The 12,229-nt window shown below is 40.7% G+C and overlaps 1 protein-coding gene across 1 annotated transcript in view; it reads right to left on the bottom strand.

The window, feature by feature from the left end:
• Positions 1-2,594: 2,594 nt before the first annotated feature.
• The window catches only part of LOC104163550 (proto-oncogene tyrosine-protein kinase ROS-like), a gene marked incomplete at its 5' end in the record, with an annotated part of 29,276 nt that continues 19,641 nt past the window's right edge, over positions 2,595-12,229 (bottom strand). Inside the window, one exon of the mRNA XM_009702589.1 lies at positions 2,595-2,740. Coding sequence (XP_009700891.1) covers positions 2,595-2,740 — 146 coding nt within the window. The remainder of the gene's footprint in view (positions 2,741-12,229) is intronic.

The raw sequence follows: 12,229 nt of genomic DNA, 5'->3' as shown, positions 1-12,229 counted from the left end.
CCTTGATCTGCCCCAGAAGGAGGCACAAGCCGTCAGACACAAACACAGGCCAGGCAATGCCCGTTTCCCTGCCCAAGAGAGAATGTGCTAAAAAGGTCTTTCATTCTCCTCACCTCTTTTGTGTGTGTCTTCCCTACTGTCTCCAAAAGTAGCTATGAAAACTGTCATCAGGGGCTGGCTGCTTGAAGGTAAGAGGTGTCCTTCTAACCGTGAATAAGAGTTGATGAGTAAAATGTGAATCATCATGAAGAGTTTGAATGAAGAGAGGAAGCATCACTTCAGTGAGGCAGAGAAGGTGAAATGCTGAAGATGTGTAAAGAGAAGGGTGATGCAGAAATGTGAGGGATTAAGAAACTCTCTGCAAGTAGCATCAGGAGTGGATGCAAGTGAGGTAAGTTTGCACGCATCAAATTCAGCTTTACTATAAATCAGTGAAACAGTTGCAGTTGCATACTTACTCCTCTAAGGCAGGGAAATGAGGGAGGGAGAATGGTGTGATGGGTAGGGCCATGCTCAGGGCTGACATGGTGTCACCGAGCGTGCCTCAGATCACTGCCCTTATGGGGAGGGTTAGGTATTGCGTCTTCCACTGAATTCAGCAAGTTATACATCGGGATCTTTAGACTTGGATTGAGACATTTGTGTTTTATCCAGTCCAATACATTTTTCATACTATTAGGTGCAAAAGGCATAGATCACTGGTCAATATCCTGAGCTTTCATTTATTGGCAATGCATTAAACTTGACACTTTCTTCCTCACCATGCTGTGACAAATCCTCCATTAAAACTAGTCTTGTCTTGCAACATTTACAAAACACAGACAAAACAAGACTTACCTTCTCCTCTTTCTGTGCTGCTTTGGGTATTTGTGACTACTTCACGACCTCAAGGGCATTCCTTCTGACTTCTGTCTGTCACTGACGCTCACCTTGCCCGCTAACCCAGTTTACCCATGTAGGACAGGCTCTTGCATCATTCTTTTCCAACTCAGACCTACACAAAACTGAATCAATTTGGGTTATCGCATCACAAGGCCTGTGAAAGGTGTTGCCTACAGAAAATTTTGGCAAGATTGAAGGCTTCTCCTGCTAAAGAAAAAGGTATTATGTGAAGTCTTGTTGGTTGGTTGTGGCCTGCTGCCTGAGCAGTCCTCTTGAGTTAAGTGGAATTACGTATGCATGCGAAGTCATCCAGATGTAGTGACTACAGAACTGGGATCTTCCTGGTTTCTGGCTAGTGCATGCTACTGGTTAGTAAACGTTACTCATGTTCAAGTTATGTTTAAGTGGAAGGAATGGTTGTACAATCAATCAGCACTTGAAGAGGAAGGAAACATTATACAGTATTTATTTATCTGTCACTCACAGTCTGGTGAGCATAGCAAAGTGTTGCAATTGTTGTTATTAGCAAATCTGGCTTTTACACTAATTTGAGGGTGAAGAAAAAATATTTATATAACTATAGACTGCTTGAATGGGCTTTGTCAGGGGCTTTGAAGAATCCTAATTCAAAAGCTCTCAATTTCTATGTTGAGTAAAACGGTCAAACCCCAAAATTCTTGTTCATCTGTGTTGGATCTCCATTTAAGAAACTTTTGAAGCTTGATTTCAGTGGAGTTGCATCTTAAAAATATATACATTCTGACATCAGATGGTCCCTCTACTACTCTTCAGTGTCCCCCATTACCAAATATTTGCATAAAATCAGAGCATGTTTCTAGCTTCCTGACAGATGTCAGTGAATAGCTCTGCATAATTTGCAAACTACTGTTCATGATGAAACGTTCCAAAAAGCTTATTGCTGTCTTTTATTCAGTAATGATTTATATATCATTTTATTATATACTTTGATTTGATCTCCAAACACATCAAGGAAAAGTATCCCACTTCATCCAGTCTGATAAAAAGTAAGCAAGGACGATGAACATTAAAAAGAGAAAGGAAAAGAAATGTAAGAAAACAGGACTGTCTAGATTCACAGATCAATCGCTGTGCAACTTAACATTCAAGATTATTGCAATCATTTGTTTAAATTAAATAGTGAAATAGACCATTCCCAGTGGTGGACAACCCAGTCACTCCTCTTCAATTGGTCTCTGATTTGGAGTTCATAAAAATACAAGAATTTATGTTAGTTTTTCAATTTGTAAAATCTTGTTTGTGTACAATGAAGCTAGATTTCAACTGATTTTTCTTTTCATGAGCAAGTTGGTTCCTTCTTTGAAGTAGCATACCAGTACTACCTTTTTGGAAGGACTGCCTGTGTCTGAGGCATGTGTGATTGCGTACATTTAATCAACACCACACTTGCTGTCTGATCACACTTTTTATTCCCTCAAACTATCTCCTGTGAAACATCCAAACCACAACATGTAGAAAATCAAAAGATACGTAATCCTTATCTTATTCTGCTACATGTCATTCAGTACCTTATGATATTTTCTGGTAGTTTTAGCGTTTTAGAGGGTTGCTGGGTTTTTTAAGACATCTCTGTAAGTATGATGATGCGCAGAATATTTTCCTTGGCTTATGTCTTCTTTGGTAGAGCTTTTCCTCTTCTTTCTCTTTTTTCTTTCAAACAGAGGGAACCAGACTTAACTAAGTTCAGCAGAATTGATGCTTGCTTGATCTTGGCTGCCTTCTTTGACTAATACCAAATAATTTAAGCCCTCTTGATTCTTCGTTTCTATTAGCGTGGCTGAAAGAACACTGTCCGAATCTGCACATGGAACATCACTATCTGCATTTAAAAAAAAAAAAAAGAAAACGCAACAGCCTGGTGACATACATGTAGTATTAGAAAGCAAACAAAATCAGACAGCTGTTGGAGAAAGTCGGTCTAGTGACCGCATAAAGAGTGACTGATGATTCAAACTTATTTTCTGCTCTTGCCTGTGTGGATTATCGCTTTAAGCAAATCACTTAGGGAAGGTTGGTCATCACCATTCGTACCTCCATGGGCAGCAGTACGGTTATGAATAGATGACTCGCTTCTTTTGGTAGTAAAGGTAGCCTGCATAAAGCCAAAGTGACTTTAACCTGTACGTTTGTGTAACCCTGCTAACAGTACTGCTGAAGAGTGCTGTAACATAGGCAGTTTTCTACCTAATAAAGCATTATATACTGTCTCTCTAGAGGAATTGCTATATTGTCTTTCTAGAAGCTTGAACTTGGTAATCCAGCATGTTTTGCCCATTTCTAAAAACTTTGGTTTTTTCCTAATTTGACCCTAAGTTACCTGAAATCTATTGCAGGGCATATATCTTTTAGAAAAAATGTAAAAATTATTTACTAAAGGCTCAAGTTATAATTGTTGCTATTTTTTGCATTTATTTTTGTAACATGTACCTTCTTTTCTTACACTCCCTCCCTATTTCACTTCACAACAGGAAAATTAAGCATGTGACGTTCAGAGTTCTCTGTTCAAAGGAATGGCAAGCATTGTGCCGTTGTATCAGGCAACATACAGTTTATTATGTCACTATAATTGCACTCCTCCCCAAGCTGTAAAGTCAGAAGTCTGTTCCATGTGCTAGAGTCTGTTAGGAAAGATTATCAGGAAAAATCTGAAGGAGAATTTTGATTTTAGAAACCTGTTAGCAGGATGGGGATTGGGACACAGACCAAACTGTGGTCACATACCACAGTGACTGACAGCTACGAAAAATCATTTGATACTCACTTTGTCAGTTCAGGACTATTATGGCAATATTTAGTAATTGAATCCCGACTAAGCCTTTACCAACCAGTACAGCTCTTCTTTGTATTTGGTTTTTGTTTTATAAAGCTTTTAATGGGAACCCTCGGGGGCAAGTTGCTTCGGAAAAGGCACACTGGCAAATGCTGAGGGCATGTTTGCAGCAAACTCTTAAGAGAGAAACCTTAAAATAAGGACCCAAGTAAAACTGGGTATTTACAGACCAGACATATGCCGGCTGACCCGCCTAAGTATAGAACACTAGAGGACCATTCAGATTTGTTTCCTGTATAAGTATCTGGAACTGATGAGGTGATGTTTACACAAATGTGAGTATGAGGTCACTGAGATATTTTTACCAGATATATAGATACATTACTAATTCTTTCCCCAACAGGTCTGAAGAACTACAGAATATATAAAATACTATAATCCTTTTTCAACTTATGCACCACTGTGTTTCTCATTATAGAGAAAAAGAGCTAAAAAAATTGAACACCTTGCCTTGGTCTTATTTTTTAAGCTTTGGGAACAAAATAAGCAAGAAAGACTATTTTTTGCAGAATATTCTTATCCTATCCAAAGACGGCGGATGTTGATGACCTTTCCCCTATGACATGACACATATGAGCTACATTGCCACTTTGACAATGAGATTTTTGACTACAAGTACCCTTTCCTTTACTGTTGTGTCATCCCTTAGCACAGTGTTGGGCACGTATGAAAGCTTAGCAGCATTCTGCTGTACAAGCCAAAAAATCTATGCAAAGATGTCAAGTTATCTAGTACAATGCTCGCCTCTCATGTAAGTCAGCAAAGCAGGCAAATAATTCTTGCTCACTTAGTTATATGACGGATGGAGATGGAAGATACTGAAAATGAGCAATTGAGGAAAAAGATTATTATATATTGTGAAATTCCCCCCGAAATGTGAGGGCTAGAAGCACTACCAACCCCCTGGGAAGCCGTAAGCCAATGCAGAGGATTTTGAATAATCTTTGGAAGTCCCTTCCAAAAAACGTTAAGATTTTGAAGGAAGATAGAGAGAAGCTGGAGTGGGGAGGCAAGTCAGTATATTCGTGATATATCATTCTTTTCAGTTTTAACATTGCTAAAATTAGTTGATTGATGTATAGTCATGCTGAGTTCTACGTGAGTAAATGCAGGATAAACCATGTGATGTGATCCCCTCAGATTTCACAAGCAAAGCCTGGCTGAGCCAACAAAACACCCCGAGAGGAGGTGTCCAAGGAACACCTTCATGGAATTTGAAGTCGTGCTGGGACGTCAACTCCAAATGCTTAAATCCTGAGGGGTTGTCTACACTATGGACTGCTGCATAGTGTAGAGTTACCCACGTTCGCTTTAAACAACCTACCTCAGGGCACAAGGCAGGCTAGCTCTGGCAGGCCAGAGCTTTGTCCAGGCTGAGAAATACTCTGCGGAGAAGCAGGCTCCCACCGAGCTCTGTGCTCTTTCAGGTAGAGTGCTTCCAATAACTCAAATGGCGTGTTCAAAGCTCAGCACTCTACTTGCACAGATACCTGTCTCAGGTCCTAAATGCATGTAGCTTTGACCTTGCTGAACACTTTTCCTAGTAGTGGTGTGCTTAAAGTACAACATCTGAGCCAAACTGCGGGTAAATTAATTACAACACATCTCTCCAAAGGTAGGAAGAAGTTTACTCTAGAGACCCTTGTATTAATTGACACAAGAAAGTATCGTCGCCTGACTCATACTAATGAGGGATGGAGTTTGCTTGCTTAGCCTCCTCTGAGAAGACCGGTCCTAACCTGATAAAATCTGTGCTTCCCCCTTCCCAATCTCAGCATCTCAGTCGGCTGCTTCCTGCCGCAGAGCAGCCGTGGTGCCGAGCTGGGCCACGTATCCCGCCTTACGATCGCAGCGTGTCTTTCCTTGCCTGCTCGGTAGGCTGTGTGGGCTCACAACATATTTTGAAGTCCTGCCTGGAAGGGTGCAAATTTTTGTGATGTCTTGATAAGTGGATGGTTTTTTTGGTGTTTAAGTTCAGAAGGTGACAACATATAAGAACAAAGAAAATGTCAATAGAAAAGCTGATTGGTAGAGACTGAATAAACTGATCTGGACATGCTGGTCTTCTATTACAGCTATTTCAGCCCCAGATCCTCACCTAGCGCAGATTAACACAGCTCCATAGAAACCAGTAGGATGCCACTGATTTACACCAGCTAAGTAGCCAGCCTGAGACATTACTAATTCTGGGTAACACAATCCCCTACAATGCTTAGCACCTTCAATATGGTAAGGTATTTAGAACTGCAGCCACATTTGCTTTTTCCCCTTAATATCCTCTTGTTTTTCTCACTCATATTCTGCCCTTTGCCCCTGCCACACAACGTACGTGGTAGTAAACAAGAGACTGGCTGACTTACTGGCGTGGCTGAAAGACGTACCCCACAGTGAACACATTCGAAAGAAGCACTTGATGACATATCTTTGTTAAGGGTGAAAAAGGTGGCTATTGAACCCTGACTTCTCCACCTCAGCTGTGTTGGTTAGCTCAAGGAGATAGTCCCTGTGTAGGGCCTATTTTCCCAATACCTGCTGGCCACCTGGAGCTGGAGGTGCTGTGTTTCAGTTTCTGCATGTTGCCAGTAAGAGTATAAATAGAGCAAATATATATCCGTTTTAGTACTCCACTCTGTATTATATATCAGTGGAGATATATCTGTGTTTCCTGTCTAATGAAGCATATGATCTTGTGTGGTTTGAGGGTGACTCACCGAGCTTTGCTATTCTGTCAGACACTAAAGGTGCTAAAAGTGAGGATTTTGTTCATCCTGCATTTCCACTGCACTGAATTGCTTGAAGCATTGACTGCCTGTCTTTTTATTTTAATAGATTTTTCGGAGACCTGTGGACTGAAACCTCTAGGTGCAAGAAGTTGTCTTGGGAAATACAGATATAACCTGTTTGTTATCTTGGTTATTATAATTTACAATATAAGAGTACCAAAAAAGGTCAGTTCCACATTTGCTGTGATATAATAAGGCTATATAAACAGGAAAGCACCCCCCTTCTCCAGGTCACAAAGCAGGATTCATTTTACTAAGTTTTAATCACCCAGATCTTACGTGTCCAGTTTAAGCTCCTTGCCTAGGATGCCTTTACAGTTAACAGAGAGAAAAAGGAGGAATGAGTCACTTTGTGGAGCTGCTTATTTCTCATCCTCACCCTTACACAATAACATCCCCTGAATGTGTGTACGACTCTCTGGTGACTGTCAAACAGCTTAGACGGTGTAAACGCAGTGCCTAAGTTTTAGTTGCTTATATCTATACACCCATACTACACAAACGTCAGCTCTTATAACTCCATATCACCTGATTTTTTTTCCTCACTCCAAGGCAAAGTATGAGCATGACTTTCCTTGCAGTATCATATGGCTCGTGTGCGCTCTCCGGAATCAAACAGCAGTTGTCTAGGGGACAAATAAGAAATGATCACGCCACCAAGTCCCCCTTTTCCTGCAGTGTTGTAAGCACCCACTGTTTTGGAAGAAGCCTTTTCTCTGACCTCTGCTGGCTTTGGGTCAGCCACTCACTAAGCTAAGTGGGGAAGAGGATTACTGAATTTCAGAAAAATACAAAGGAGACTATATACAAGGTTTTAAAAATGTCTCTTATCAACACATCTGCTTTAGAGAAGCTTCCGTTTGTCCAAGTGATTACTTTAAGTTCAGAGAGGTGTGCAGAATAGTTTTTAAAAGGCAGCTGGGTTTAGGAAAATAAGCCGATGATTCTTTCACAGGGAACATCAAACCAGTACTACTCAGCCAGCAGAGAGCACAGACGTATAGTTAATGGTGAAATAGCTGATTTCAGATTTTAATATCAAATCCCCTCAGTGCAAAGTTTTGCACAGAGATTTTAAAAAAAAAAACAAGTGATATTTTTAGCAAGTATCTTAATTGCTGAAAAAAGTAAATACACTGAGTGACTGGCTTTGGAAAGAAAAGCAAAAAAAAGGAAACATTACAAAATTCTAATGGTTTTATCTTCCCACATTTTTCTAAGCACAGCTTAGGGGTTTTAAAATGATGGTTTTGAGGCCAAATGTGTTTCCTTTTAGTCTTTAGCCTTTCAGCCCGGATTACCTCAGGTGCCTCCAACTGCCCTGCATCTCCTCTCGCCAGAGGAGCCACTTCTAGCAGGAAGAGTGTGGTGCTCTGCCACGGCTTCTGAAGGTTAGACAGTTTTTCTGTATAGGTCCAAAAGGGATTGTGGGGAGCAGCCCTGATAAGAATAGTCCTCCTGGGTCATAAAGGCAAGGAGCCGCTCCAGCTGCTTAATGCCCAGTTGTCTGGTGTCGGCAAAGACGTGTGCCAAAACAAACAGGTGTTTCCATCTGTAACGGGGCACGCTTGGGACCTGAAAAAACATACTGCTGTCTTGTATGTGCAAATGTAAAAAGTTATGTCTGAAAATAGATGGACTGGTTATTTTTACAGCAATGCAGGGCCATCCCGTTAACATGCTGATTCATGACATTTCATTTGCACTTCTTGAAACTGGGGGAAGAACAACCTATCTTTCAACAGTGAATGGAGACCCTGGTGATGGGGCCTCTGCTGAGTCAATTCCCATTGGATTCAAAAGCCACTGGTGTCGCAGTCCTCCAGCCGGACAGTGCTTCCCTCACTCGAAAAAATGTTGTTAATGCTACCTAATGCCCATGATCAATGTCCTGGGAAAGCCTGTAAGACCAAGAAGGAGAAACTCTGAACTGGTAGACCCATTCCTGGTCCTGCATTTGCTTCCCTCCCTTCCAAAGCAGCAGTGCCAGGAGCTGCTGGTATTGCTCAGGCATATTTATTGCTGCTTGATGCCTCCTTTAGAACGGTAGCTCTTGCAATAACAAAGCTGGTGTCCCTTTTGCCATCCCCACACTACCCTGTTAGCCTGCTCTCCAGACCACTAACATACTGTCTGTATTAGTTCACCCACACTTGCAGTCTGTGTGTCCTACTGCACCGGCGTTAACGTTGTTGAGAAAATCTAACGTTTTCCCGCTCTCCCATCTATGAAATAGCACTGATGGCATATATGGACCTGCTAAAGGTGTGGCTACCTACAAGTAGGTAAGGTTCAACAGAATTTGGAAGATGTATGATTCCATATAGGGTTAAGTATCATAGTTATTTTGAGGCCTGTCGTTTCACTTTCCTTGACATTTGCCTCTTTCGTTTGGAACCAAGCCTCCTGGTGAGAGCAAGCATTTCTTGGCGGGAGGCTCATGACAGGAGTTTCGTTACACACAAAGGCCAATGATCGCGTAACATTTTTGGAAAATGTTGTCCAGGACAATCCGTCATGGAACAGTCCTTTGGATTATTTGTTTTGGCTGTCGTCTTTCTACTACTACTACAAACACACAAAGTATTTCACTTAGTCCCAGCTAAAAATGAATGCAAATTTTAAAAATCCCTTACTTATCACACAGTGTTTTACAAATCACAGACCGAGATATATTCCATACCCTGAACTGTTTACAACAGGGTCATAATGGAGCATGCATTTTAGTCTGGAAGTTCAACTAGAATCCGAATGGCTGGTTCTTGCTTAAATCAATCGCACTTCTGGAGCCAACGTTTCACTGAACTCCACTGCATGAGATTTACATCACAGGCAGAAAAACTGTCAAATTAAATTAAGGTTGAAAAATTAACATGCATGTGTCCTTGATTAGATAATCCAGCAACACTGAGACATCACCAGGACTCTAGGCCTTCAGTCAAGTACGCAGCATAACGTTTTAACGGGCTTATGAAGACTGTACTTGGAGAAAGAGGGAGAGAACCTACAGGTGAACTTGAATATATGGGGAAATAAGTATGTGCGTTATAAAGATATGTAAAGAGCTTATCAAGCGTTTACTCTTTTAAAAAACATGTAAATGAAAGGATGACACGTAGATGAGTAAAATTCAAGCTATACTGCATTCCTTGCATGAAAATCACCAAATGAGCTTGAGGAGAAGTTAAGGGGGAGTTTCGAGAACCCAAGCGTGAAAACATTGAATGGAAGCACGAAAACAGTTGCTTTGTCTTCCCAATCCGGTGCAGATCCAGCAGTGGGTCTGTGGCAACAACAGCTGGGCAGAGCCTATGGAAAGAGAAGAACAGGGGGAAGCCACGAGAGGGATCAGGGCAGCTGGTGGGGAAAAGGGTAAGGCTCAGGGAGAGCGTGCTGAGCACAACAGGCTGGCGCTGAGAGCTATTGCCAAAGCTCTGCCTGCACTGAATTGCCCTGCTTACCACAATGGGCCAGATTTTACCAACTAGGTTGCTCTAAATAGGCTTAATGGAGTCTGATTTAAAAAGTGACCTCCACCAACAGGTCCCCTGAATATAATGTACATTACGGAGTACCGCTATTATTAAGACTACCCTAAAAGTCCTTTATACAACCACATTTTCTGTAGTAAACTTATTTTTTCAAATTTTAACCATTCAAACTGAAACTTTTCATGGAAGCCTCAATCCCTATTTTCCTTTTCAATAACTTGGCCATTTCTAAGAATGCTACTTTTGTCCCTGGCAAACAAATAAAGCAATGGCTTTTTCTCTATGACCTCTGCTGTGTGGCAGAACCTGAAATTTTGGTGAAATAATGTTTTTTAAGTTAAGAATACACATTTTTCATCACAGTGAAAGTAATGATTTGCCTAGATTGAGCAAGCTAACAGCAGGGGAAAGATCCTGCTTATCTGGCACATACTAAGCAGAGACTTGCACTGAAACTAAAATCCTTGCACATTACATCTGTGCCAGGCCTGCCCCACCAAAAGGATGACAACCTATATTCCAGCTTCTTTCCCCAACTCCAAGCAGCAGAAGGGTAGGCTCATATTTAAAAGTTTCAGTCCTGCTAAAGATTTTAACAGGTATTGCTGTAATGCCACAAGAATTTCTTCACTCCCTTAGTTTTCATGTCTTTGTTAACCATGGAGTCAGGGAATGTAGAGCAAAGATTTCTAAGCTAGGAAGCTACACTAGCTCAGGAGTAGACGCAAGCGGTCGAATCAGTACAGCCCTGTGTCCAGTGGGTGCTGTGTTCCTGTAGCCAGCTGCAAATTAAATATCCAGTCCAAGATGCTGTATCCAAGTCAAATATGGCAAGTCACGTAGATTCCAGCCATCACTAGTGGAGAGCAAGGCAACAGGTGACCCCTTTCATGCTACGTTACATGCCTAAAACATAGCAGTTGTCGCTTTCTGGAGACGTCTGTTTCTGCTCCTGACTACAGAGATATCTAGAAGAGTACATCAGATGAGAGTCCTTGCTTCTAGACAGCTGCATTTAGGTAAGATAAAGTCCATCCAAAATGTAAGGCTTATTATCTTGGGCATAGTGCCTAATTAATTGGCTGTACTCCTTTCCTGAGCTAATGCCAGGCTTAGATTTGTGCCAGATTAAGTATCTCTTTCCTGAACTCCACTATTCAGAGCAAAGATGCCCTTAAAGGAACTAGGAAATTACACTACATGCAAATACACAAAGCTTTTCATTATAGCATAAGGGTGCAAAATCAGCTGTTAAAAAAGCATGAAATGATAGGTTATCAGCGCTGGCTTACTTTGGTCCCATCATGTCTTGATAAAGTCTAGTCTTGTAATGACACAGAAACATGGCACACAGACTGGATCTGACATAGAGAGAAATCACGATGGGGATAAACTGACATTTGTAAAGCTACAGGAAATGATAAAGATTAGCAAAATATCAACTAGACTATCATTAACTGAGCATTGGACAATGCCACTGAACTGAATATAGATAGAATCCTGTAGAAAAATGACAACGTAGGCATGTGATTGACTACTGCATCATTCCTGGAATGGATCAAGAAGTTTTTAAGAAATCACAAAATACTGATGTATCAAAACTGTTTATGGAGCAGGGTGAGTTCCTAATTCAACAACAGTCTGTGAAGAAAAAAAAAAACACACAAAAAAAAACCCAAACAAAACAAAACCAAACCGAAACAAAGCCTTTAGATATTTTAGAAACAACTAGGGTTTACTTTTTTAGAATGGAAAGTAATTCTTTTAACAGGAAATATTTTTCATTAGAAAACCATAGAATACAAACAGGTTAAATTAAAAGAAAAAAACACTCTGTGAAATAAAAGTGAAATATTTCAACTGATAAAAACTTTCTTTTTGCAGATTTTCAGATCACATTGTTTACTAAGGCTTCACATTTTCTCAAGATTTAGCCAGTCATGAAGTACTGCAGGATCTGAAGGGATTCTTGTTCTGGCCCAGTCAGGATGTTCATTTCTATGTTTAGATGATTTGAATCACAGTTGCACAGACAACTTCAAATTTAAGATTGTCAATTTTTTTTAATTCCTGTCTTCACAACCTTAATAATGTCCATATGTAATTGGGCCTTGTTCTGTCCCATGTCTTAAGTATATCTTCCCTAACATCACCTGATTTTCTTCATTCACAGTGTGCAGAGCACAGGCATGATGTGACTCCTG

Source organism: Cariama cristata, unplaced genomic scaffold (assembly GCF_000690535.1).
Source record: "Cariama cristata isolate BGI_N322 unplaced genomic scaffold, ASM69053v1 scaffold23616, whole genome shotgun sequence".
NCBI lineage: Eukaryota > Metazoa > Chordata > Aves > Cariamiformes > Cariamidae > Cariama > Cariama cristata.
Note: the sequence above shows the minus strand (reverse complement) of the source record. Positions and strands in the feature narration are given on the sequence as shown.